The sequence below is a fragment of the Trichosurus vulpecula genome, chromosome 8 (assembly GCF_011100635.1).
Source record: "Trichosurus vulpecula isolate mTriVul1 chromosome 8, mTriVul1.pri, whole genome shotgun sequence".
Classification (NCBI taxonomy): Eukaryota; Metazoa; Chordata; class Mammalia; order Diprotodontia; family Phalangeridae; genus Trichosurus; species Trichosurus vulpecula.
In genome coordinates, this window is record NC_050580.1 from 181,586,082 (window position 1) to 181,609,094 (window position 23,013).

A 23,013-nucleotide genomic window follows, 5' to 3' on the forward strand; every position below is an offset into this window, starting at 1 on the left:
TGCTGTAGCTTCAATGAAGATAGAACAGAATTTGTTTTTTGAAGAAGTCAGTACTATACAGTAGAAAGACCACCAGCTAAGACACAAGGAGATCTGGGTTCTAGCCCAAGCTGTACCACTTCTTTGCTTGCGACCTTGGGCAGGTAACATGCGCCAGTCACCCAGGATAATTTACCAGAGGAAGATGTAATGCAAAGAACATAAAAATCCAGCAGGCCAGAGAGAAAGCCTATGGGACTCTGAAGGAAGAGACTGGAGGAACAGAGGGGAAAAGAAGTAAAACTTGAGCTTATATTTAGAATAAATTAAAATACAGTTGCTGGTAAATTGATTTTCTTTTATTTTGAGCCAAAGAACCCTGGCCAAAAAGTCAGAAAGCCTAGGTTTGACACAACCTGTGGGATCTTGGGAAACTGTTCCACCTCTGTGGGCCATAGGCTCTTCATCTGTGAGAAGACTGTCTCTTCAAGCTCCGAAATGCTACAATCTTAGGGAAATGGAAGGGCTTTCCAATAGAGGAGAAATAATGAGCAATACTAGAAAGGGGGACAGAAGGAAGTTGGAGCAATTCTATCCAAGGAAGTCTTACAAAACAAGAGAAGCATCGACTCAGCTAGGTGGCACAGTGGATAGAGCCCCAGGCCTGCAGTCAGGAAGAACGGAACTCAAATCTGGCCTCAGATAATTTAATACCTGTGTGACCCTGGTCAAGGCACTTAACCTCTCCCTGCCTCAGTTTTCTCAACTGTAAAATGGAGCTAACAATAGCATCTACCGCAGGGATACTTGAGATGATATTTGTAAAGAGCTTGGCCTAGTGCGACTTGATGTATAGTAATCGCTTAATAAATTCTTATTGATTATTCCCTTCCTTCCTATGTGTGCCAAGGGGAGCTATCCCGCCTAAAGGAGGGAGAACAGTAGAGTAAACAGTAGAGACCAAGGGCAAAAAGATTCTCTCTGGATCTAGACAGCTAAAGCAAAGGGGAGAGAGCTCAGTGAAAGTGAGGACAAAAGATGAGAGTGAAGGCAAAATAAAGGTAAAGATCCCTCCTGGACATACCTGGAAAAACTGAGCCACCTGCATCCAGTCAGAGGGGAGCTGGACAATGGCACAAAAATATCTCCGCACGTAGGGACGACAAGCCGGTAGGTAGGCAGCTACGGCTAGGACCATGATGGCTATATCGCGAATGTTGAGCTGCTGTCGTGCATACAGGGATGCCTAGGATACAGGGTGGAAAAGGTCAGACTGGGATACTGATTCCGTCTCTTGTTGATACCTTCCCAGAATTCCTAAAACTCAATTTTGATCTCTCAAAATAGCTCCTTTTAACTCTGATCAACACAAAGACCAACCACAATTCCAAAAGACTCATGATGAAACATGCTATCCACCCCCAGGTAGAGAAATGATGGCTGGATTCCAAGTACAGATTGAACATATTCTCTATTCTTTCTTTATTTGTAGGGTGGGGATGTCATGGCCAATGAAGGAATTTGTTTTGCATGACTATATGTATTTGTAATGTGCTTTGCTTTTCTTGCCTTCTTATTGGGTAGGGGAAGCAGAGAGGGAAGGAAAGAATTTGAAACTAAAAATAAAACAAAATTAGAAAAGGAAAAACTCTAAATTTTTTAAAAATTAAAATAGCTCCTTTTGTTCTCTACAGGACAAAATCCGAACTTGGTGTCCTGAAATTCAATGCCCTCTGTAATCTGGAGCCAAACCAACTTTCTAGGCTTATCTCCTCCTTTTCCCCTACTAGTCCTAGCTAGAGCCTCAACTAAGGCAGAGCAACCAAGGTTTTGCCAAAAGCTGCTGAAATTTAGAAGGCACCAACAGCATTAGGACTCCAGAAAATAAAAACAGATTGTTGTTGGAGCTGTGAACAAATACAACCATTTTGCTGTTGAAAGCAACTTGGAATTATGCAAAGTGATTAAAACATCCATACCCTTTGACCCAGAGATTTCATTATTAAGTATATATTATATGTTTAATATACTATACATATATTATCTATTATATAATATATTATATATATTATCTATTAAGTATATATTCAAAGGAAGCCATCAATAAAAAGAAAGTCTCTGTATGCACCAAAATATTTATAGCAGCACTTTTTGTAATAGCAAACACAGAAGATATCCATCAACTGGGGAATGGCTTGTTTAGCCATTTTGTTTAATTGTGGTACATAAATGTAATCAAATTTTACTGTGCTTTATGAAATAATGTAATGAATACAGAGAAATATGGAAAGATCTAAGTGAATACAGAGAAACACGAAAAGATCTAAATGAGTTGATACAGAGTAAAGTAAACAGAACCAAGAAAACAATAAACACAATGACTATAACAATGTAAAGGAAGTCACCAAAAAAAAAAAACCATCAAAAGTGAATGCTGCAAAATTATAAACAAACATGGCTCAAAAGAAGAGATAGGAGATACTCCTACCCCACCTCTTGGCAGAGGTGGGAGATCCACAAATGCTGTACATTGCACATCTTTTTAGACTTTTTCTATGTATTGGTCAGTTATGCTGATTTTTTCATCTTTTTTCATCTTAAAATATTATTTGTTATATAGGATGGCTTTCTGGGAGGGAGGACACAGGGAGAGATTATGGTGATTAGAAAAAAACAAAATATAAGTAAAAATGTATTAAAATTGAGTTTAGCACCTAGTTAATTAGGAAGCCACCAAATGGTAGGAGCCCTTGGTGATCTCCCCTCCATCTCAACCTGATCCTGTTCCCTCTTCTGGGAACAGCAACTAACAGCAACTCCCCAGTGTCTTGGGGACATGGGCCAGAGTCCCAGGACATCTATCACCTCTTCGTGGAGCACTGTCCCAAGATCTCTTTCCCCACAGGTCTCAGGTCCGTCCATGTTGTCAATCTCTGCAACTGGATTTACTTTGAAACAGTTGATTTGAGGTTCTCTTGCCCCAGACATCAAAATCACTAGTTATATCTCTAGCTGTAACCATCACTCATCTACTTACTAGTCCCCCAGATCCAGGTTGTCCTTTTCTGCCTCTACTTGTGCTCCACCCACTCTATCTCCTCTAATCAGGATCAATTCATCCTTCAAGGCTCAGCCAAAGCTCTTCTTTCATGAAGCCATACCTAATCACCCCAGAAGTATTCTCTTTTATTGCCCAAATGCTATAGCATTCACTGTCTATCCCACCTGCATGACACTCATCAAATGAAAACTGTTCTGGTTTGTAGTTATTTGTAAATGTGTCTTATTTCCCTAATCAGATTGTAAACCCTGTGAAGTCAGAACTGGGAGGTCCTCTTTATATCACTTCATCACGTAGGACAGTTTCTTAAACATAGGCTGTCAACATTTGTTGAATGAATGAATATACTCCTGTATCTTAGACTCCTAGCTTTATCCCTAAAGACAGCTCCCCATACCCACACAGGTAAAACTCATCATACCCTAGCAAACCCCAAATCACCCCCCAACAAGTCAGTACCTTTAGAATGAACTCAGGCTCTAAAAGGGCAAGGTCTGTGCAGAGCTGAAGCAGGAACTTCCGGGTGGGGTCTTCAACCTCCAGTAGGTTTGCCTTGGAGGACAGGGCACAGCACAGCTTGGTGATTAGCAGCATCTTGGGGGAAAAAGGAAGAGAGGACAGGAGATAAGCATAGGTATATCTGGGCAAGGACCTTGAAAAAACAAAGACCACTACACTCAGACTTAGAGCTACACCAACCCAATCAAGTCCGCAGGGTAATGTGAGGACCAAAAACTTCCTTACTAGCCCATATTGCTCCTCCAGCCCAGTGGGACAGGCAACCCCAGGGAACATCCGTGTATCTTGGTTCCAGTTCCAGCTCCATCCTCCCTACGTTCCCCTAACCTGGAAGTCCTTTACCTTCTTGTTCTGCAAAGCCTGGTCCATGTTCTCATGTTGGGCATCAGAGTCTCTGGGAGCAAGCTCCAGAGTCAGATCTTCTGACTCCATTTCTTCCCCCAAGCTCAGGTCATAAAGAGGAATTGCTCTCTCCACTTGCTTTCCCTCCTCCTCCTCTCCCTCTTCCTTCTTCTGTTGTTGTTGTTCTTCTCTGGAGAGGGACCAGGTTTCCTGGGGAATGGAAGAGGTATAAGTATCATTCACAGACAGACCCTTGAACTGACTCCATGCCGATGGGATAGGGAAAGGAGGCATAAGGAGACTTCAGAACCACCTTCCAGTAAACAAACCTTCATCTTTCAGAAGTAGGCTATGACTCTACATACCAATCACCCTGATTTTTAGAATCTTCTTAATGTCCCACTTGTGTGTCCCTTCAAATACTAGCACTCTATCCGGAGCTGAGGATGCAGCATGGGAGCTCATTTGCCCCTGGCAGTTCCCCCTTGATGCTGTATGGCAAACACCATGAAGATAGCCTTGGTATACTGATTAGGAGGCCAAGTTCAGACTTTAGTCTGAAAAAATGACCAAAAAAATGACCAAAATATATATTACCCACACTCCTATCTACATACCACACATATGCAAGGGCTAGTATATTTAATAGGGCACACTTGAATGAAGGACTACATTCCCCATGAGTCTCTGAGCTTTAAGGACAGACTTGGGTGAAGTCCTGAGAACTTCCATTTTTTTTTTTTTGGAACAGTGGCAAAGCGGGATGGGGTGATATATCAGGAGGGCAACAAATTAAAAAAGGAGCCATGTGGAGGGACCATGTGGAGCAGTCCTATTATTTGTAACCCTGGGAGTCTAAACATAAGTATGTTCTCAAGGTGTCATGTAACAATGAGACATGGATGAAAAGAACTTAGACAGAGCAGCCTGATTCCAATGTAATCTTAAAAATATATTATTTATTTACTTTAAACATTTTAAATATTAAGTTCCAAATTCTCTCCCTCCCTCCTACACCTCCCCCAGCCATTGACCTATACAGTCTTGAAACAAGGATATGTATGAAGGTTATACCATAACTTAGATAACTTTATTCAACACTACAGAATAAACACTAGAGAGAAACTTTTCTAATATAATATGGGAAAGTATTCATAGAGAGGGGTGTTTTAATTCATAGAAAATAATTCATATTGAAGAGAAACCCTTTGGATACATGAAACATACCAAAAAGATAAAGACTTTTCCTTATTTTGGGGATGTGAATCTCAAAGCAATTTGCTTTCCCACAGTACTTGAGGATAAGATCCTAATTCCTAGAGTGCATGTGAGTGAGAAGAGTGCTTTCCCTATTCCTTTGTTAACTGTTTTTATGCTGAAATGAATGTTATAACATCACAGCAATCTGCTTTAGACCATAAAGTTTCAGAAAATGATATATTTAGAGGAATGAGGAGATATTTAGAGGCCACTATGTTCAACTTATTTTTATGGATGGGAAAACTGAAGCATAGAGCATAAGAGACTTAGTCATACATTAATGGTGTTGGGCATCAGTCAAAAAACATTTAAGTGCTTATTATGTGCCAGGCATTATGCTAAGTGATACAGCTAATAAGTTTATAAGGGAGGATTTAAACCCAGTCTTCCTAACTCCAAGTCCAAAGCCCTATCCACTACTCAGGGTGTGGCCTTTCAGTTCAGGAATACTTTCTTGAAGACTGAATCTTCTAGCATCTAGCCTTAGATCTTTGCTCTTGGCATCCACCTCTCCTTGTTCTGTAGAGTCTCAGGAATATTTCAGGACTCTAGAGCTCTGGATACTACCACTGCAAAATCTCCATGTGGCTCTCTTTTGTTTTTCTCAAGGGACTCAACAGACATGCGAATGCTCTCACGCGGCATGCAGGCACACACACACACACACACACACACACACACACAAACATACACACAGCCTCAGTTGTGGCACACTGAGGTACAGGAATGTGGGAGGGGTGGCAAGAAATGACAAATAAGGATCCTTAGGGGCTGGGGCTGTTACCTGAGACTTAGTGGCTTCCAAAGTCCCCTTGGGGTATGTGGTACAGTGATCCAGGGTCCCTCCAAGGAAGTGTTGGTTCCTACAAGCTGCAGGCTCTGAGAGGATGTGGTTAGTGGTGTCCAGGCACTTTAGGGAAGGCTTGGTTAGGTGGGATGGTTGGAGGTGCTGAAGCAGGTGTCTGGGTGGCTGGGCCAGGATGCTGTTCTCCAGAGAGAGAACAGTTGGCTGTCCAAACAGTTCTAAACCTTGCCTCTTCATGGTTTGGGATTGGCATGTAGATTCCTGAAAGAAGAGAAGGATTCAGTGTACATGAATCGTATGGACAGGGGAGAACCATTCAATTTTCCACGCCAGCTGTCCTGTAAATTCAGAAGACAAGCAGGTGGAACCAAATCAGGATATTTTTCCAGACTGGGGTCAACCTTTCAGAGGTACTACTACTTGGGAGGGCCAGTGAACAGGAATGAAAGGAGTCTGGGGAGAGAGAAAATGGGGGCATTAAGGAAAAAAAAGATGGGATGTGCACCAAAGCACAGTTTTCATGGTAAGTGATTTAAATTAAGAAAACATTAAATCTATCAACAAAAGCTAGCAGGAAGAGATGGAGAAATTCTATTTGAAATGACTACAGATAATATAAAATACTTGGGAGTCTATGTGGCAAAGCACACAGGAACTATATGAATGTAATTACAAAATACTTTTCGTAAAAATACAGATCTAAAAAACTAGATAAATACTAATTTCTTGTAGGTAAGTTGAGCCAACATATTAAAAATAACAATATTACCTAAATTAATTTACTTATCCAGGACCATACTAATCAAACTACAAAAGAATTACTTCACAGAGCTAGAAAAATAATAAAAAACCCATCTGGAGGAACAAAAGGGCAAGAATATCAAGGGAATCAAGGAAAAAAAAGTGATGGAAGGTGGCCCAGTAGTACCACATCTCAAATTATACTACAAGTGGTAAGCATCAAAACAATTTGGTACCGGATAAGAAACAGAGTAATCAGTGGAACCAATTAGATATATAATAACTCAGAAGTAAATGACCACAGTAATCTAGTGCATGATAAACCCAAAGATCCAAGTTATTGGGACAATAATTCATTATCTGACAAAGAGTACTTAGAAAACAGGAAAGCAGTCTGGCAGAAACTAAGCATAGACCAACATCTCACACTGTGTATCAGAATAAGCTCAAAATGGGTTTGTGATTTAGATATAAAGGCTGCCATCATAAGGAGCAATTAGGGGAGCACAGGAAAAATTACCTGTCAGATCTATGGATGAGGGAAGAGTTTATGACCAAACAAGAGATAAAAGAGGATCAGAAGTAAAATGGATAATTGGCTACATTAAATCAGAGGATTTGCACATGCGCGCGCGCACACACACACACATATCAATGCAGTGAAAATTAGAAGGAGAGTAGGAGATTTGGGAAAAAATTTATGGTAAGTTTTTCTAATAAAGGCCTTATTTCTCAAATACATAGGGAGCCAAGCCAAATTTATAAAAATAAGAGCCATTCCCCAATTGATAAATGGTCAAAGGAAATGAACAGGTAGTTTTCCGAAGAAGAAATCAAAGCTATCAATAATCATATGGAAAAAATACTCAAATCACTAATAATTAGACAAATACAAATCAAAGCAACTCTGAAGTACCACATCACACCCAGATTGGCTAACATGACAGAAAAGGAAAATGACATATGCTGGAGGAAATGTGGAAAAACAGGGACACTAATGCACTGTTGGTAGGATTGTGAACTAGTCCAACCACTTTGGAGAACAATTTGGATATATGCCCAAAGGGCCACAAAACTGTGCCTACCCTTTGACCCAGCAACACCATGACTAGGTCTGTTTCCCAAAGAGATCAAAGAAAAAGGAAAAGTTCTCGTATATACAATATATTTATAGCAGCCCTTTTTGCGTTGGCAAAGAACTGGAAACTGAGAGGATGCCTATCAATTGGGGAATGGCTAAACAAGTTGTATATGATTGTGATGGAATGCTATTGTACTGTAAGAAATGATGAGTAAGATGATTTTAGAAAAACCTGGGAAGGCTTCTATGAGCTAATGCAAAGTGAGGTGAGTAGAACTAGAAGAACAATATATACAGTAAGGGTAAAGTTGTAACAAGAATCAATGTAAAAGACTCGATCAACACAATGATCCATAACAATCCCAAAGGACTCATGATGATAAATGCTATATACCTTCAGAGGACTGATAAAACTCTAAGTGCAGATTGAAGCATATTTTTCTCACTTTGTTTTTCTTACTTTCCCCTCCCACGACATGGCTAATACGGAAATGTATTTTCCATAACTTATAGGTAGATTATATATGTGTGTACATATATACATATATCTATATATGGCATCATATTTCTTGCCTTATCAATGGATGGGGAACAGGGAAGCGAGAGGGAGAGAAATCCATATTATGCACAAGGCATGATGATAATTCTAGAAACAGGAAACACAAAAAACTCCTCTCATAAGGAGTTAACAATTTAACAGAGGGGATGGGATATGAACATTTACCTGGGTCCCTTTTTCCTTTTATCACTATATTAAAAATGGCATCACAATGGGTTAAATAAAAGGCACTAAGGCATAGTGCCTAGACCTGGAGTCAAAGATCTGAGTTCAAATCTCTCCTCAAACAGTTAGCATGAGATAAGAAAATCAAATATTAATTTTCTATTTCATTACACTCTGTAATTGATTCTATTCTGTAACTGCCTAAGCCATGTTTCTTTGTCTCTGAGTTAAGTTCAGAAGTTCATGAGTTCAGTTTTCCACTGTGAGTTGTTTCCCTATAAATCACTTTAATTGGAAGAAAACTTATCTCTGTACCACTAGTTGGTACAACTAGAAGAAATCTGTTATCCTTGAAGGATGCAGGTAGATGCCAGGGAGTCCAGTCTGTTATCTCTGCAACACTGGCTATCCTTTAAGGAAGTCTGGTTTCTTATTGCTGTGACACTAACTAGCCATACAGGTGGACACCACCAATGAGCTTTCCATAGCAACAAAATGAAAGAAGAAAGGTTGTTGCGAGCCCTGCATTCCAAACTTCCAGACAATTATATTGTTTTCTGTCACTTATGACACCTCAGACTTTGCAAGCAATCATATTGTTTTCCATCTGTGATACATCCTGTTCTTTGTTCTCTTGTAGTTCTCAAAATTATAAAAAGGCTGCTTTGTCTCACTTTTTGGTCTTTTGGCCTACTGAAGAGCTAGAAGAATCCTTTTATTGGTAATTGCTAGATTCACCAATAAAATGAACATGCTTGGAACTTTGTGCTTCAGTTTACCCTAATTTCAATCATGATAGCAACCATGGACAAACTATATCTTCTTTTAGTTAGTGCTTCAGAAGTTTCATAAGGCTCTTTTGAGCAATACAATGATTTTAGACAATTCCCAAAGATTCATGACAGAAAATTCTATCCATATCCAGAGAAAGAATTGTAGAGTCTGAATGCAGATTAAAACATACTATTTTAAGCCCTTTCTCCCTTTTTGTTTGGATTCTTCTTTCACAACATAACTAATGTGGAAATATGTTTAGTATGATTGTACATGTATAGCTTACATCAGATTGCATGCTGTCTTGGGGAGGAAGGAAAATTTAGAGCTCAAAATTTTATAAAAGTGAATGTTGAAAACAAAAAATTAATTAATTTAGAAAAAGAACTGTCATGAGGAAGTCTCTTTCAGATAGGAAGGCTTCAAGGACAAAGTAGTACCTTAGCTGTTACATCAATCCATATAGGAAAATCACATGGGCATTACAATCTTGTTAGCATGAAGCCCAGCCTTGATAAAGGGTTGCAACTCAGGCTTATAGCCTCTTAGCTCCAGTCTAATGGCTAGTCAAGGCAAGCCTTGAGGTGCAAATTGGGATTTCAGGTCCAAATTTAAGCTATGGCATGTCCATTAAGACACACAGCAAAAGGGATATATACATATATATGTATATATATCTATATATACCTAGACTCCTGTATATACCGCATGTAGGAGTATATCCATGTAGGAACATGTATATATAAATAGGGCAGCTAAGTGGTAAAGTAGATAGAATCCTGACCCTGCAGTCGTGGAGACCAGAGTTAAAATCTGGCCTTCGACACTTACTAGCTGTGTGACTCTGGGCAAGGCATTTAACCTGTTTTCCTCAGTTTCCTCACTTGTAAAATGGCATCATAATAGCACCTACCTCCCAGGGTTGTTGTGAGGATCAAATGATAATAATTGTAAGGTGCTTAGCACAGTGCCTGGCACATAGCAAACACTGTAAGTTATCATTATTATTATTATTAATTACATCTAAAGGAAGGACATTTATCATTAGTCTCTGGGTTTCAAGGGGAGGTCTGGTTGAAGTCCATAGAACTTTAATTCATTTGAGTGCCTATAGCATGGGGTTATTATTGCCTCAGGAGGGCAACAGAGAAAAGAGGAAAGGATTGTGGAGGGATTTAAATAGCAGTCCTATTTCATGGTTATTTTTAATACTTGATCTGAGGAATCTAAGGCTGTTTCTAAGATCGCATGGGTAAGAAAGTAAAAATTAACATTATTTCAAATTTCTACTACATTGATTTCTCCTCTATTGATTCTACGCTGTATTGATTTTTATAATTGAGTCTGCGTCTGCCTAAAGTTACCTTTCTATGTCTTCCAGTTGAGCTCTCTAGAATTACGCTTTCCCTCTGAGTTAGTTTGAAGTTATAATTAAAAGAAAAGTTGTTATCTCTCATACCGGTAGCCTCTGGTATACTTCCAGGACATATGTTTATTCCAAGTTAACTTGGTACTGTCCCTAAAAGATACATCATCTAGTTTTGCCTGTCCTCTGCAATTAGGGGTTTTTAATCTCTTCCAAGTAGACAAGTCTGGTAGTTTTGATCCCCTAGCAAAGATCACAAGCTGCAAATGGATCCCATTCTTTAATTGTCAGAGAAAAGTATGATTAGTGTCACCTGCATACCAGCCCACCTTTCTTAGTGCAGCCAGTCATAATGTTCCAAGCCTTTCCAAGAGCCCTTCTTTGTTGTGTATCAATAAAGAGGGTTCTGTCCTTCTTATCAGGGTCACTGGCTTTGCTGAGTTTGTCAATCTGGCCTGCTTTCTTAAAAGTTGCATGTGGCACTGATTTTGCTTGGAGAGTGTATCTCAATCTCCCTTTATTGCATTTTTTTCAAGACATGGGACAAAGAATAATGGCTACATGGAGCTGAGTTAAAACTGCCTGATGCCCAGTCTTTAAACAAGGATGTTTCTTACATTGAAGACTACACTCAATTTGTTGTGGTTTCTCACAAAAAAGGGCTGTATGTAGTCCATTTGGGGAATGTGAATCTCAAAGCATATTGTTCCCAATAGTATTCCTTGGAGATGAGAGCCTAATCCCTGGAGAGGGCTTCATCAAAGTGATTTCCCTATCCTCTGCTAAATGATCCTACTAACTCTGTTAACAGAACAGTATCAGACTATTCAGCCTCAACTCTGTGCTTTAAACTGTGAGTCTTGATCCCATATGGGTGTCTCAACCCACAGTTTCTGAAGTGCTTAAAGGAGTTGCAAGTGGGAAGTTTATGAAGCCCTGCTCTAGAAAAGTCATCTTTCCTTGCTCTACAGGAATTCAGGAATAAGCCTGGACTCTGGGGCTCCTGGACACCTCCACTCACCTGAGGCCATATAACCTTTTGCCACAGGCACAGGAGTAGATATCCTGAGAACTTCCATCAGGCCTGTCCTTAGAACTCAGAGCTTCATGGAAAGTGCACTCCTACCATCAGGCATGCCCCTGTTAAACTTACATGTTGAGGATTTCTAACATGATACACCACTCTATCTCCCTTTGATAATAAGCTCTTAAGGCAGGGGCTGGCCTACTCATTAGCAGAAGTCCAGTCAGAGTATGGATGATAAGGGAGATTTTACAAAGGGGTGAAAGACTTTTTAAAATGGGAGCAGCACTGAGGCACTGAGGACAGGACACACACACACACACACACACACACACACACACACACACACCCCCTATATACACACAGCCTCATCTATCACTGTAGCACACACAGAGCTCACTGAGGCATAGAATATGGAGGTAAGGAATGTCTAGTAGGGATTCTTAGGGTCAAGACTAGTGCCTGAGGTTGTTACCAGAGACTTAGTTGCTTCCAGAGTCCTCTTAGGCCATTTGGGGAAGTGGCCCAGAGTGAAGTCCTGGGCCTTCCCGGCTGCAGGCTGTGAGAGGAGGTAGTTTCTGGTATCTGTGCTCTTCAAGGAAGCCTCAGTCAGGTGGGATGGCTGGAGGGGCTGAAGCAAGTGGCTAGCCGAAGTGGTACTCTGCAGGCTGGATGGCTGGGTCAGGATACGGTTCTCCAGAGAGAGAATGGCTGGCTGTCCAAACGGTTCTAAACCTTTACTCTTCATGGTTTTGGTCAGGCCTGAGTAGAGAGAAACACCCAGTATATAGACCTCCCCAAAGGATGGGTAGGAGTGAACCATTCAACTTTTCACCCTAGCTGTCCTATCTTTTCAGGACACAAAGAAGTATAACCCAATGATAGATTTTTCCAAACTCAAATGATCCAATTACTGTCGGGGGGAGGGGTCAGGGACAAGGTATGGAGAGGACAGGCAGAAGTCAGTAGAAACAGCCTGGGGTACTAAAGAGGAAAAAAAAACCCAAGGTCTATGAGAAAAAGGGACATGTACCAAAGGTCTATTTGTGATAATATTATAATTAAAATTCAGAAAACTTTTATTAAATCCCTACAATATGACCCCATGTTTATTCTGGGTATATGAAAACAAATAAATAATTGAGCTCCTGTCCTCAAGGATTTTATCATCTAACAGAGAACATAGGAAATGTACTTACCTGACCTGGGTCCTTTTTGCCTTTATCTATACATTTAAAACGGTATTAATGGTTTAAAAATGAGAGCCAATGAGGCATGGTGGACATTATGCTGGACTTGTAGTCAGAAAGGTCTGTGTTCAAATCTTAGCACACTGATTATCTGCATGATCACATGCAAGTCATTTAGATTACTAATAAGTGCTCTAAAATTTTTTGAGGAGAGAAATCATTTTCATTCAGGGAATGCTTCAAAGAAGCATTCAAAGATATCAATTAAGATATCGTTTGGAATAGAAAATCTATATGCACAGTACGATCTTGTTAGCTTGGAAACCAGGCTTAGTAAAGAACCAAATTTGCATTCCAGGCCTGTAGTCTCCTGGGACAAGGATAATTGCTGTTCAGGGTTCCAAGGGCATTCCTTTTCACCACCCTACCCATGTAAGGAGAGCTGCTCCCTCAGGCCTTCACACAATTCTAGAATCAGTCCTGTCAGGCCACTCCCAGTTGGCACAGGTGGTGCATCTGGTGTTATTACAGGGTCAGTTCAGTGGCACAGAGGATAGAGCTCTGGACCTGAAGTCAGAAAGACCCCAGTTCAAATCCTGCCCTAGACATTTACTAGCTGTGTGGCAGTGGGCAACCTCTGTCTTCCTCAGTTTCCTCAACTGTAAAATGGGGATTAAAAACAGCACCCACCTCCCAGGGATGTTATGAGGATCAGATGATTTCATGTTTGTAAAATGCCTGGCACATAGTAGATGCTTAAATGCTTGTCCCCTCTCCTCCCTCCCTAGGCTCTTTCTTCAGCCTGAAGTTCCTCCATTAAAGATTCATTTCCTTAGAAATCATCCCTCATTGAAATGCAAACACCCACAGGTGGATAACACATTAAACTATTTAGACGCCTCTAATACTTTCATGGGCATGAGTATGTTGGCCCTTTCCCACAAACAAGTTTTGGAGGGCACACGGAGAGCCTGGTGGGCTAAGTCATGATAGGTAAGAGAATTCTCCTGAATGGAGGTGGGACGATATCAAGAATACAAACTTTGCCAAAGACAGTAAAGGAGGACTTCCGGTCAGTCCCTCCTGTTCCTGGGAGCATAAAGGGCAGAGGCAACAGTAGGTCCTCTCTCTTGAGGATCTAAGGGGACCCATTCCCCCAGCAGCAGCCCCTTGGCTCTGGGGTGGGGGGCGTCCAGCCCACCAGGGCACCAGGCTCCTATTCCACCCTCCCAATGCAGACCACAGTGGGGGAGGGCTGGAGATCCAAGGCAGGTGCAGAAGGAGGGGGGCTCGTTACCTGTACTCAGGCCCTCCTCGGGAGGACTTCTGCGAAAGAGCCCAGCAGGAAAGAATCCTGGCTAGAGAGAGGGGAGGGCGTTGGCAGGACCCGGAAGAAGGCCAGCTGCTCCTGATCCTGCCCAGAGGGGAAAGCAAGAGCCTGGCAGCAGGGAAGGGAGATTAATAGCCGGGGGTGGAGCAGGGAGGCGGGGGCAAAGGGTGCAGAAAACTGAGGAGGAATCGGCAGGAGTGGGATTGAAGTGAGGGAGGGAGGGAGAAGAGAAGAATTTCCTGCGATTTCAGGCCCAGGAGGAACGGGAAGGGGCCTGTCGGCTCGTATTCCGGTATCTCTCCTCCCAAGCCATGGCAAGTATGACTCAAAACTCCAAGCCTTTTTGACTCTCGGGGAACCAAAGCCCAACTCGAAACCATTTATGCAAGCTAGCTTTAAAGGGCCAGCTACCCTGGGGCTTGATCAGGAAGTAGGAGCTCAAAGTAGCCCGAACACTGTGGGCTTAAGAGGCATTACTCTGCTTTCTCTCTTTTATTTCCTGTTTATCCTGTATATAGCTTGCTTCGTATATATTTGCGTGTTATCTCCTCCTTTAGATTATAAGCTCCATGAGGGCAGGGACTGTCTTTTGCCTCTTTTTGCATACCCAGTGATTAGCACAGTGCCTGGCACATGCTCTTGCTGTTCAGTCTTTTCAGTCTTTTCTGACTCTTTGTGACCCCATTTGGGATTTTTTTTTTTGACAGAGATCCTGTAGTAGTTTGTCATTTCCTTCTCCAGCTCATTTTACATATGAGGAAACTGAGGCAAATAGTGATTTGCCCAGGGTCACCCAGCTAATTGTCAGAAGCCAAATTTGAACTCAGGAAGATGAGTCTTCCTTTTTCCAGGCCTAGAGCTCTATCCACTGCCCTACCTAGTTGCTCTGCCTGGCACATAGTATTTGCTTAATAAATGTTTATTGGATTGAATTGGTTGGCAACAATCAAATAAACAACAACTCATATTTCTGAAGGGCCTTAAGGTTTATAAAGTATTTTTCTTAAAATAGCCCTAGGAGGAAGGATGTACAAGTAATATCCCCATTTTATAAATGAGACTAGTGAAACAGAGAAGTGAAATGATTTACCCAGTCACACAGCTAATAAGCATCATAGTGTAGCCCATGTAAGCTTCAAGTATCTATATCCCAACTACCACTTCTCACTGATGAGTTAGGTCCCCAGAGCTTAGCCAGCTGTATTTCTCTATCCAAGTACTAGAAGGAGTTGGGGAATGGAAAGAAAGAAAACAAGCATTTATTAAATGCCTACTATGTGCCAGGCACTATGCTAAATGCTTTATAAATATCTCATTTGATCCTCACAAGAACTCTGGGAGGTAGGTGCTAATATTGTCCCTGTTTTACAGCTGAAGAAACTGAAGTAGACGGAGGTTAAGTGACTTGTTTAAGGTCACACAGCTAGTAAGTATCTGAAGCTAGATTTAATTTAGATAATAAGGCTGTTGTTCAGTCATATCTGACCCTTAGTGATGCTATGGACAATAGCACACCAATACTGTTCATGGGATTTCCTTGGCAAAGATACTTGAATGCTTTGCCATTTACTTCTCCTGTGAATTAAGGCAAACAAATGTTAAATGACTTGCCCCAGGTCACACAGCTAGTAAGTGCTTAAGGCCAGATTTAAACTCAGATCTCCCTTGATTCCAAGCCCAGCACTCTATCCACTGAGCCAGCTAGCTGCCTCAAATTTTAATAAGTAATAAGGTAGCTTTCTCTAAAGCAGTAGTTCTTAATATGGAGTCTGTGAAATTGTTTTAAAAATATTTTGATAGTCGCATTTCAATTTAATTGGTTTCCTTTGCAATCCTTTGTATTTTATTCATTTAAAAACATTATTCTGAAAAGAGGTTCATAGACATCAACAGACTTCCAAGAGTCAAAAAAAAAAAAAGACACAAAAAAGGTTAAAGTTCTACTCCTACCTCTTGAATTAGCAGCTGAGAATCAGTTTATTCAGCCAGCCTTAAGTAGCTTTTAGAAATGAGTTATTTACTGAGAAGATAGACTATGAGCAGCTGGTACAAAATATACCCCAAGGTCTGTGACACTCTCACCCACAACTATATAGAGTCCAGGGGAAAGTGGAATCAAGCTGAGATGGAACATGTGTCAAAGGGATGATTCACAGCTCCTGAATGCCGGAAGTCCTTTTCCCCCATTTGGGGGAAGTTCCTTTTAGGTGTGGTATAAGTCTCTTTGCTGGGTTTCTACAGAACCACACATCCAGCCTGTCTTTGACACCTGATGCACACAATGATACCAGCTGATCTAGGAACGTGAATAGGGCACCAAAGAGAAAATAGGAGCCACCTCTGCAGTGGGACAGGAAAAGAAGGGACGATGCTAGGATATCAGTGGGAAGATGAGAGATTCAACATCCTCTGGACTTTTCAAAGCTCAAAAGGTCCTTCTCCAGTCAGAAGCCAAGGACTTTCATCCCTTCCACTCCCATCATCCCTCACACTCAAGTTCTTCCTAAACTGACCATTTATAGACAATGCTCGGAATGTGGCCAAGTTTCTTTTACCTATTCAAACACAATTCTTGGTCATTGATATGAATCCGTTCAAAAGCTTAGTCTAAGGCAGGGTTTCATAACCTTTTTTTGTGTCAAGGACCCCTTTGACAGTCTGATGAAGCCCATGGACCCCTTCTTAAAATGTTAAAGGAAATGCTCTATTAAGTTATAGGTTAGTATAATGTTTTTTCCCCAAGTTCATGAATCCTGTGAGATCTATCCACATCCCTGATCTAAGGCCTATGAGTGATTAAGACATGTTTCTCATCTTATTAAAGGATAAAAAGTAAAAATGGGATGGGGTACAGTATTATCATGAATTTAGAGCCAGATAGGACCTTTAATGTCATCTAATCCACTGCTCTCATTTTAGAGATGAAGAAACTAAGCACCAAAGATCGGAAGTGAACGTTGGCTAGAAGAGACAAAACTAAAGAGGAAAAAACCCATAAGGAGAAGGGATCCTGGTAAGAGAGAACTCTGAAGACTGTAATTTTCTGAAGATTTTCCTGGAGGAAGCCCAACTGGATTTCTCTTCTCTGCCAAACTCTTACCTGGTACCCAAGCATTTCTCTAAGAAAACTTTTCCATTGTTGACAGGAAAGATGTCTCAACTTCCCTTACCAGGTCTAGAAAAGAAAGAAGAAAAGAAAAAATGGAACTGATAATGAAACATAGAAAAAGGACAAGATATAGCCTTACAGACAAGATTCCATCTCTCCCCAGAATGGGCTCCATTGCTAACTCTCTCTTGGGTCATTGCCAGTGCTTGTAGGTGCCAAGCACACCCATAGGCCTTGGAACAGAAAACCAACAAGCCACTTTGGGGAAGACCTAACTTGACGCTATCCATAATATCTACAGCAAAGGCTCTGAAACTGTCCTGTCCCCAGTACTATGCCCGTACTTCCCTAACTTCTGCTTTTGCTTGCCTGTTTTCTTTTCTGCCTTTACCATAGGGGCAATATATACTCAGAGAGAGAAGTGTCAGTCATAAATCTCCCATTTCAGGTAGGACAGCCTTACTTGGGTAAAGGTGCAAAGTCTTGGTTCAGCTTGATGGTCAAAGTACTGCCTTAGGCTTACCCCCTTGTGACCAAAGGTGATTGACTGATTGTCACAGGATCATATAATTACAGTTGGAAGGGAATTTAGAGGCCATTAAATCCAATCTCCTCATTTTGCAGATGAGGAAAACAGAGGCAGAAAGTTAAGTGATTTGCCCATGGATACAACTAGCGAGTGTCCAAGTGGGATCTAAACACTGGTTTGACTCCAAATCCAAGACCCTATCCGTTCTACTATGCTCCTTAATTTATCAAGCTTGCTCCCATAGCCACCAGATCCAGTCATCTCCAAAGACCTTGGGACATTTGCTTTCCAGTTCATCCCATAGTTCAGCTAGCTCCAAATATAGGGAAAATTCTATTTTGGATAGAGGAGATCAGGCCAAGTGGTCTTGACCTGACCTGGAACATCCTTGTATTCTTTTCCATTGCCAATCCAGGCTGAGAGCCACCAGAGTGAGTGGATGTTATCCGGAAAAAGGATATTATCCTTGAAAGTATTAAAAGAAGTTTGGAGCCACCTTCAGGTCATCCTCTACCATCACAATTGCCCACCATTTGAGGATTCTGATGATCTGGCTGGGGTCCAATACATGTACCAGAAAATTTTGTAAAAGCCCTGAAATTTTGGTGTTCAGTTGGGACAGGTATGGCAACAATGTCAGAATGTTTGATGTGCAGGATGGAATTGCTCACAATAACGAGGAAATGCTCAGCTAAGAGCTGGTAATGCAGCAGGTATAATGGCTAAGGGGTGTGCTGGGGTCTTAAGCAATGACTAAGATGAGGAGGACAGGTGTAGGTGGCACAGCTGATAGAGTACCAGGCCTGGGGACAGGAAGACCTGGCTTCAAATGCAGCCGCAGGTACTTATTAGCTGTGTGACCCTGAAGGAAATGGCAAACCACTCCAGTATCTTTGCCAAGAAAACCCCAAATGGAGTCACGAAGAGTGGGACATAACTGAAAGCAACTAAACGACAACATAAATTCGTGTCCCATCCTTCCCACCTCCCCTCACCCAATGAAAAGAAAGAACGCCTATATTACATGAGTACCATAAAGCAAAACATATTCCCATACTGAATAAACTTCTTAGAGTTCTCCCACAGTGCAATGGGCTGTTTCACTAGAGACCTTCAAGTAAAGTCTAGGTGACTATTGGTTGGATATGTAATCAAGTAGATTCTTGTTTAAGTGAAGGTGGACTAGATGCTCTCTGAGATGCCTTCTAGCTCTGAATCCAGAGGCAGGTAGGCTGTACGGTGGAGAGGGTGCTGGACCTGGAGTCATGAAGATAGTTCAAATCTGGCCTCAGACACTTACTAGCTCTCCTGGGCAAGGATCACACAGGTTAGCACACACAACCTCTGTTTGCCTCAGTTTTCTCAATTGTAAAGTGGGGATAGTAATAGCACCTATTTCCCAGGGCTGTTGTGAGGACCAAATGAGATAATAATAGTGAAGAGCTTAGCACAGTGCCTGGCACCTAATACGTGCTATATAAATAGCCCAACTATAGCATGCCAATAATGTCCATGTGGTTGTCTTGGCAATCTTACTGGAGGGGTTTGCCATTTCCTTCTCCAGTGGATTAAGGCCAACTTATTACATGACTTGCCTGGGTTACCAGCTAGTAAGTGTCTGCTATATAAATGCTAGCTAATAATAATAGTTATTATAATTACTACTACTATTATTATTATTATCTAAATCATGTGGTCTGACTCATGACCTTCCTGTTCGCTCTTCCATTTTTCAGATGAAATGGAGAATTTCATTTGTATTCAGGGGAATCATGGATAAAACCTAGGGAAATCATAGGAAGAGTAGTAAGGAAAACATTCTTCCCCTGAAGCTCACCAGCCCTAGGTGAGTCACAGCAGCTTCCAGTTTAGGAACTTGGGATCCAGCAAGATCGCTTCTGCCATGCAGGTCTCTGGCCACAGTGGCCTTCACCTCCCTGTCATCTTTGTGGAAGGGCAGCAACCTGGGGCAACCCCCAATCAGATCTTGGTTAGTAACAAGAGTTGTATAGATAGAGTGGCTTAGAAGTCAAAGGAGGAATGGGGGGAGGGAGTGTTATGAAGTAGTTGGAAATCAGGGAAGGCTTCATGGGGCAAGTGAAGTGATATGAGCATTGAAGAATGTGTAAGACTTCAGCAGGTACTTAGGTGGGTCAAGCTGAAGCAGTCTGGTCAGATGAGGACACTTCACCCAGAATGAAGAAAAGATATAAGAAATAGCTACGGTGGCTGATTAATCAATGATACAAGTAATTACTAAGTACTAAAGGAATTTTTGTTGTTCAGTCACGCCGATATTGTCCATTGGGTTTTCTTGGCAAAGGTACTGAAGTGGATTGCCATTTCCTTCTCCAGTGGATTAAGGCAAACAGATTAAGTGATTTGCCTGGGTCACACAGCTAGTAAGTGCCTGAGGCCATATCTGAACTCAGGTCTTTCTGACTCTAGACCCAGCACTATATATCCACTGAGCCACCTAGCTGCCTCCTTAAAAAGAGATTTCGTTGTTCAGTCGTGTCCGATTTTTTGTGACCCCATTTTGGAGTTTTCTTGGTAAAGATACTGGAATGGTTTGCCATTTCCTTCTCCAGATCATTTTACAAATGAGGAAACTGAGACAAACAGGGTTAAGTGACTTTCCCGGGATCACCCGGAAAGTAAGTGTCTCAGGCCAGATTTGAATTTAGGAAGAGGAGTCTTTCTGATTCCAGGCCTAGTGCTCTATCCATTTCTCCACCTAGCAGCCTCAAATAAAGATTACCAAGCCCTTATGAAGAGCTAGACCTTACCTTATGTAGAAGATATAGTGTGCTTAAGCCTACTACATTTGTAGAGCGCTCCTTCTGCTCTGAATATAAAATGATAATGATAGCTAGCATTTACATAGCCCTTTAGGATTTGGGAAATACTTTTACAGACATTATTTCATTATATCCTCACAACAACCTTAGGTAAGTGTTGTTTTTAACCTCATTTCACAGATGAGGAAATTGAGTTTAAGTGACTAGCCCAGGGTCACACAGCTAATAAGTATCTGTGATCAAATTTGAACTCATGTTTTCCTAATTTCAGGCCTATCACTCTATCCATTGTATCACTGAGCAGCCTGGACAATTCAGTTTAAGCCTAAGAAGCCACATGAGTCAGTCTGCAAACTAGGCAGTGTTGACCAGCTCTGGAATGGAATGCTATATAGTGTGTCCCAGATTGGAATAAAGGGAATCTGGATGGCTATGTTACTATAGTTTGTTTTAACATCCACATATAACTAGGTAATTCCTTTGTAAGTATAGCTGTGGCTCTCTCTTTCTTAAAACTCCAAAGATAAAGGTATTTAAGGCATATGAGACAAGTTGAGCAAACATATGAGATAGAGAAAATCCAGGACACGTTGCGGAAATGTTGAGGAGCCTGGTTTGGTTAAAACTATAGGATGAGAAAAGGTGAGCATTGAGATGAGGTTAGTAAAAACGAAGGGCTTCAAATACTAGATTAAGGAATTCAGTCTATATTTTATAGGCAGCAGGTAGCCACTGAATATTTTTGTGTGGGAAGTGAGGTGATCAGTTGCACCTTAGGAAGATTTATTTGATAGGAGGGAATAGGATTGTTTGGAAAGGGGGGAAAATGAAGGGAACAAGGCCAGCATGGAAGCTGTTGCAATAGAAATATTTTGGGAGTAAAATCAATGAGAGTTGGGGGCTAATTGGAGAGAGGTTAGGAAGATCATTGGTGACTTTGGAAAAAATTTCAATTTGAGTGGGAGGGTTAAAAGCTAAACGCTGGTAGGGAAAAGAAGGAAGTAACTACAGGCAGTTCTTGCTTCACATTAATTGGCATGATGCAAATTCGATTTTACTTTAAGAATTCCGAAAGAAATTTCAGCCAAGTAACAGTGACAAAGGGTATGTGCAGTAGGTAAGGAGGGGGCAACACACTGTGTACTTGTGTTGGCTTTATTGTATAGTGCTATGCATACTTTATCATTAACTTTACCTTTCATTTCATAATTCTGTTTATCATCATAGTACAGTATTTAATGTCCGCATTTTAGTACATTTCATGATTCGAACAAAGGTATTTTTTTTTTGGTGTATACTTATATAGGCTAAGTAAAGTGGGTGGGTGGAGGCAAACTCTAACCCTAAATCTGAATCAGACTCCCCAGCTGTGGCTCTAACCCTCTGACTTCAACTCTGCCTCTGAGTTCTAACCAATTCCAACCCTAACACTAACCCTCTGATTCTAATTCTAACTCTAACCCTAACTTTGTCTCATTTTCATCATGTAAAAATGCTATGGAATGGTTGACTTGCATAAAGACTTGCAAGAACTGTCTGTATAGTCTTCCTTGATCTTTTTTTCTGGGAGAGAAAGAGAGAGAGAATGAGAGAGAGAGAGAGAGAGAGAGATGGATGGGATTGTAGCTCAAGGGAGTAGCAGAGTTGATCAACTCAATAATCACATTGAGTAATTACTAAAGATCCTAGGCTCTGGAGATACAAATTTTTAAAAACCCCAACAAAACAAAACAGTTTCTGACCTCAAGGAGCTTCCATGTAAATAAGGGTAGGTGCTTGGAGATGAGCATTATTTGTACACAGATAAAAATAGAGAGGAGGCAATTATCAGATGGCAAAAGTGATATCAGATAATGTTTTGGGGATACTTGAGGACAGAGAGAATGCTCTTAGGGTTGAGAAGAGAGGGAGAGGCTGGGGATAATGGAGAGACTATTGGCAATGGGGTAGAGTAGAATGATGGGCAAAAGGAAGGAACCAGGGAGGTGGGGGGAACATTAAAAGAAGAAGAGGGGAAGGGTAAAAGTGCGAGTGAAGTGATTAAGAGATCAAGGTTCCCAGCGGAGATAGGAATGAGATGGAGGCCATAAGAGATAGAGATAGCCTTAGAAAGGCGATGGGACAGCTCTCCTCTGAGACAAGAAAGAAGAATGGATAGCTGAAACTAGACTTTTGAGGAGTAAAGGAGGAGAGCTGAGAAAGCTCACATCAGATAGCCTTGACTTCAGCACATGAGAAAACAAGGTCTTATGCTGAGAGTGAATAGGGTGGAGTATAGGGTTGGTGGCTCAAAGGAAAGTAGAAAAAGTTTGAAAAAAGCCATTGTGGGGAGTGGATAGAGTATTTGCCTTGAAGTCAGGAGGACTTGAGTTCAAATC

General features: G+C 41.3%; 1 protein-coding gene across 2 annotated transcripts in view; it reads right to left on the minus strand.

Annotated features, from left to right (window-relative positions):
• Positions 1-14,414, minus strand: part of TEP1 (telomerase associated protein 1) — a 52,625-nt gene extending 38,211 nt beyond the window's left edge. For both annotated transcript variants that reach the window (XM_036736351.1, XM_036736350.1), the window contains exons 1-6: positions 14,164-14,414; positions 12,152-12,438; positions 5,946-6,227; positions 3,902-4,111; positions 3,500-3,634; positions 1,064-1,225 (exon numbers count right to left, since the gene is read on the minus strand). In XM_036736351.1, coding sequence (XP_036592246.1) covers positions 1,064-1,225; positions 3,500-3,634; positions 3,902-4,111; positions 5,946-6,227; positions 12,152-12,424 — 1,062 coding nt within the window. In that variant the 5' untranslated portion in view covers positions 12,425-12,438; positions 14,164-14,414. The remainder of the gene's footprint in view (positions 1-1,063; positions 1,226-3,499; positions 3,635-3,901; positions 4,112-5,945; positions 6,228-12,151; positions 12,439-14,163) is intronic.
• Positions 14,415-23,013: the final 8,599 nt, after the last annotated feature.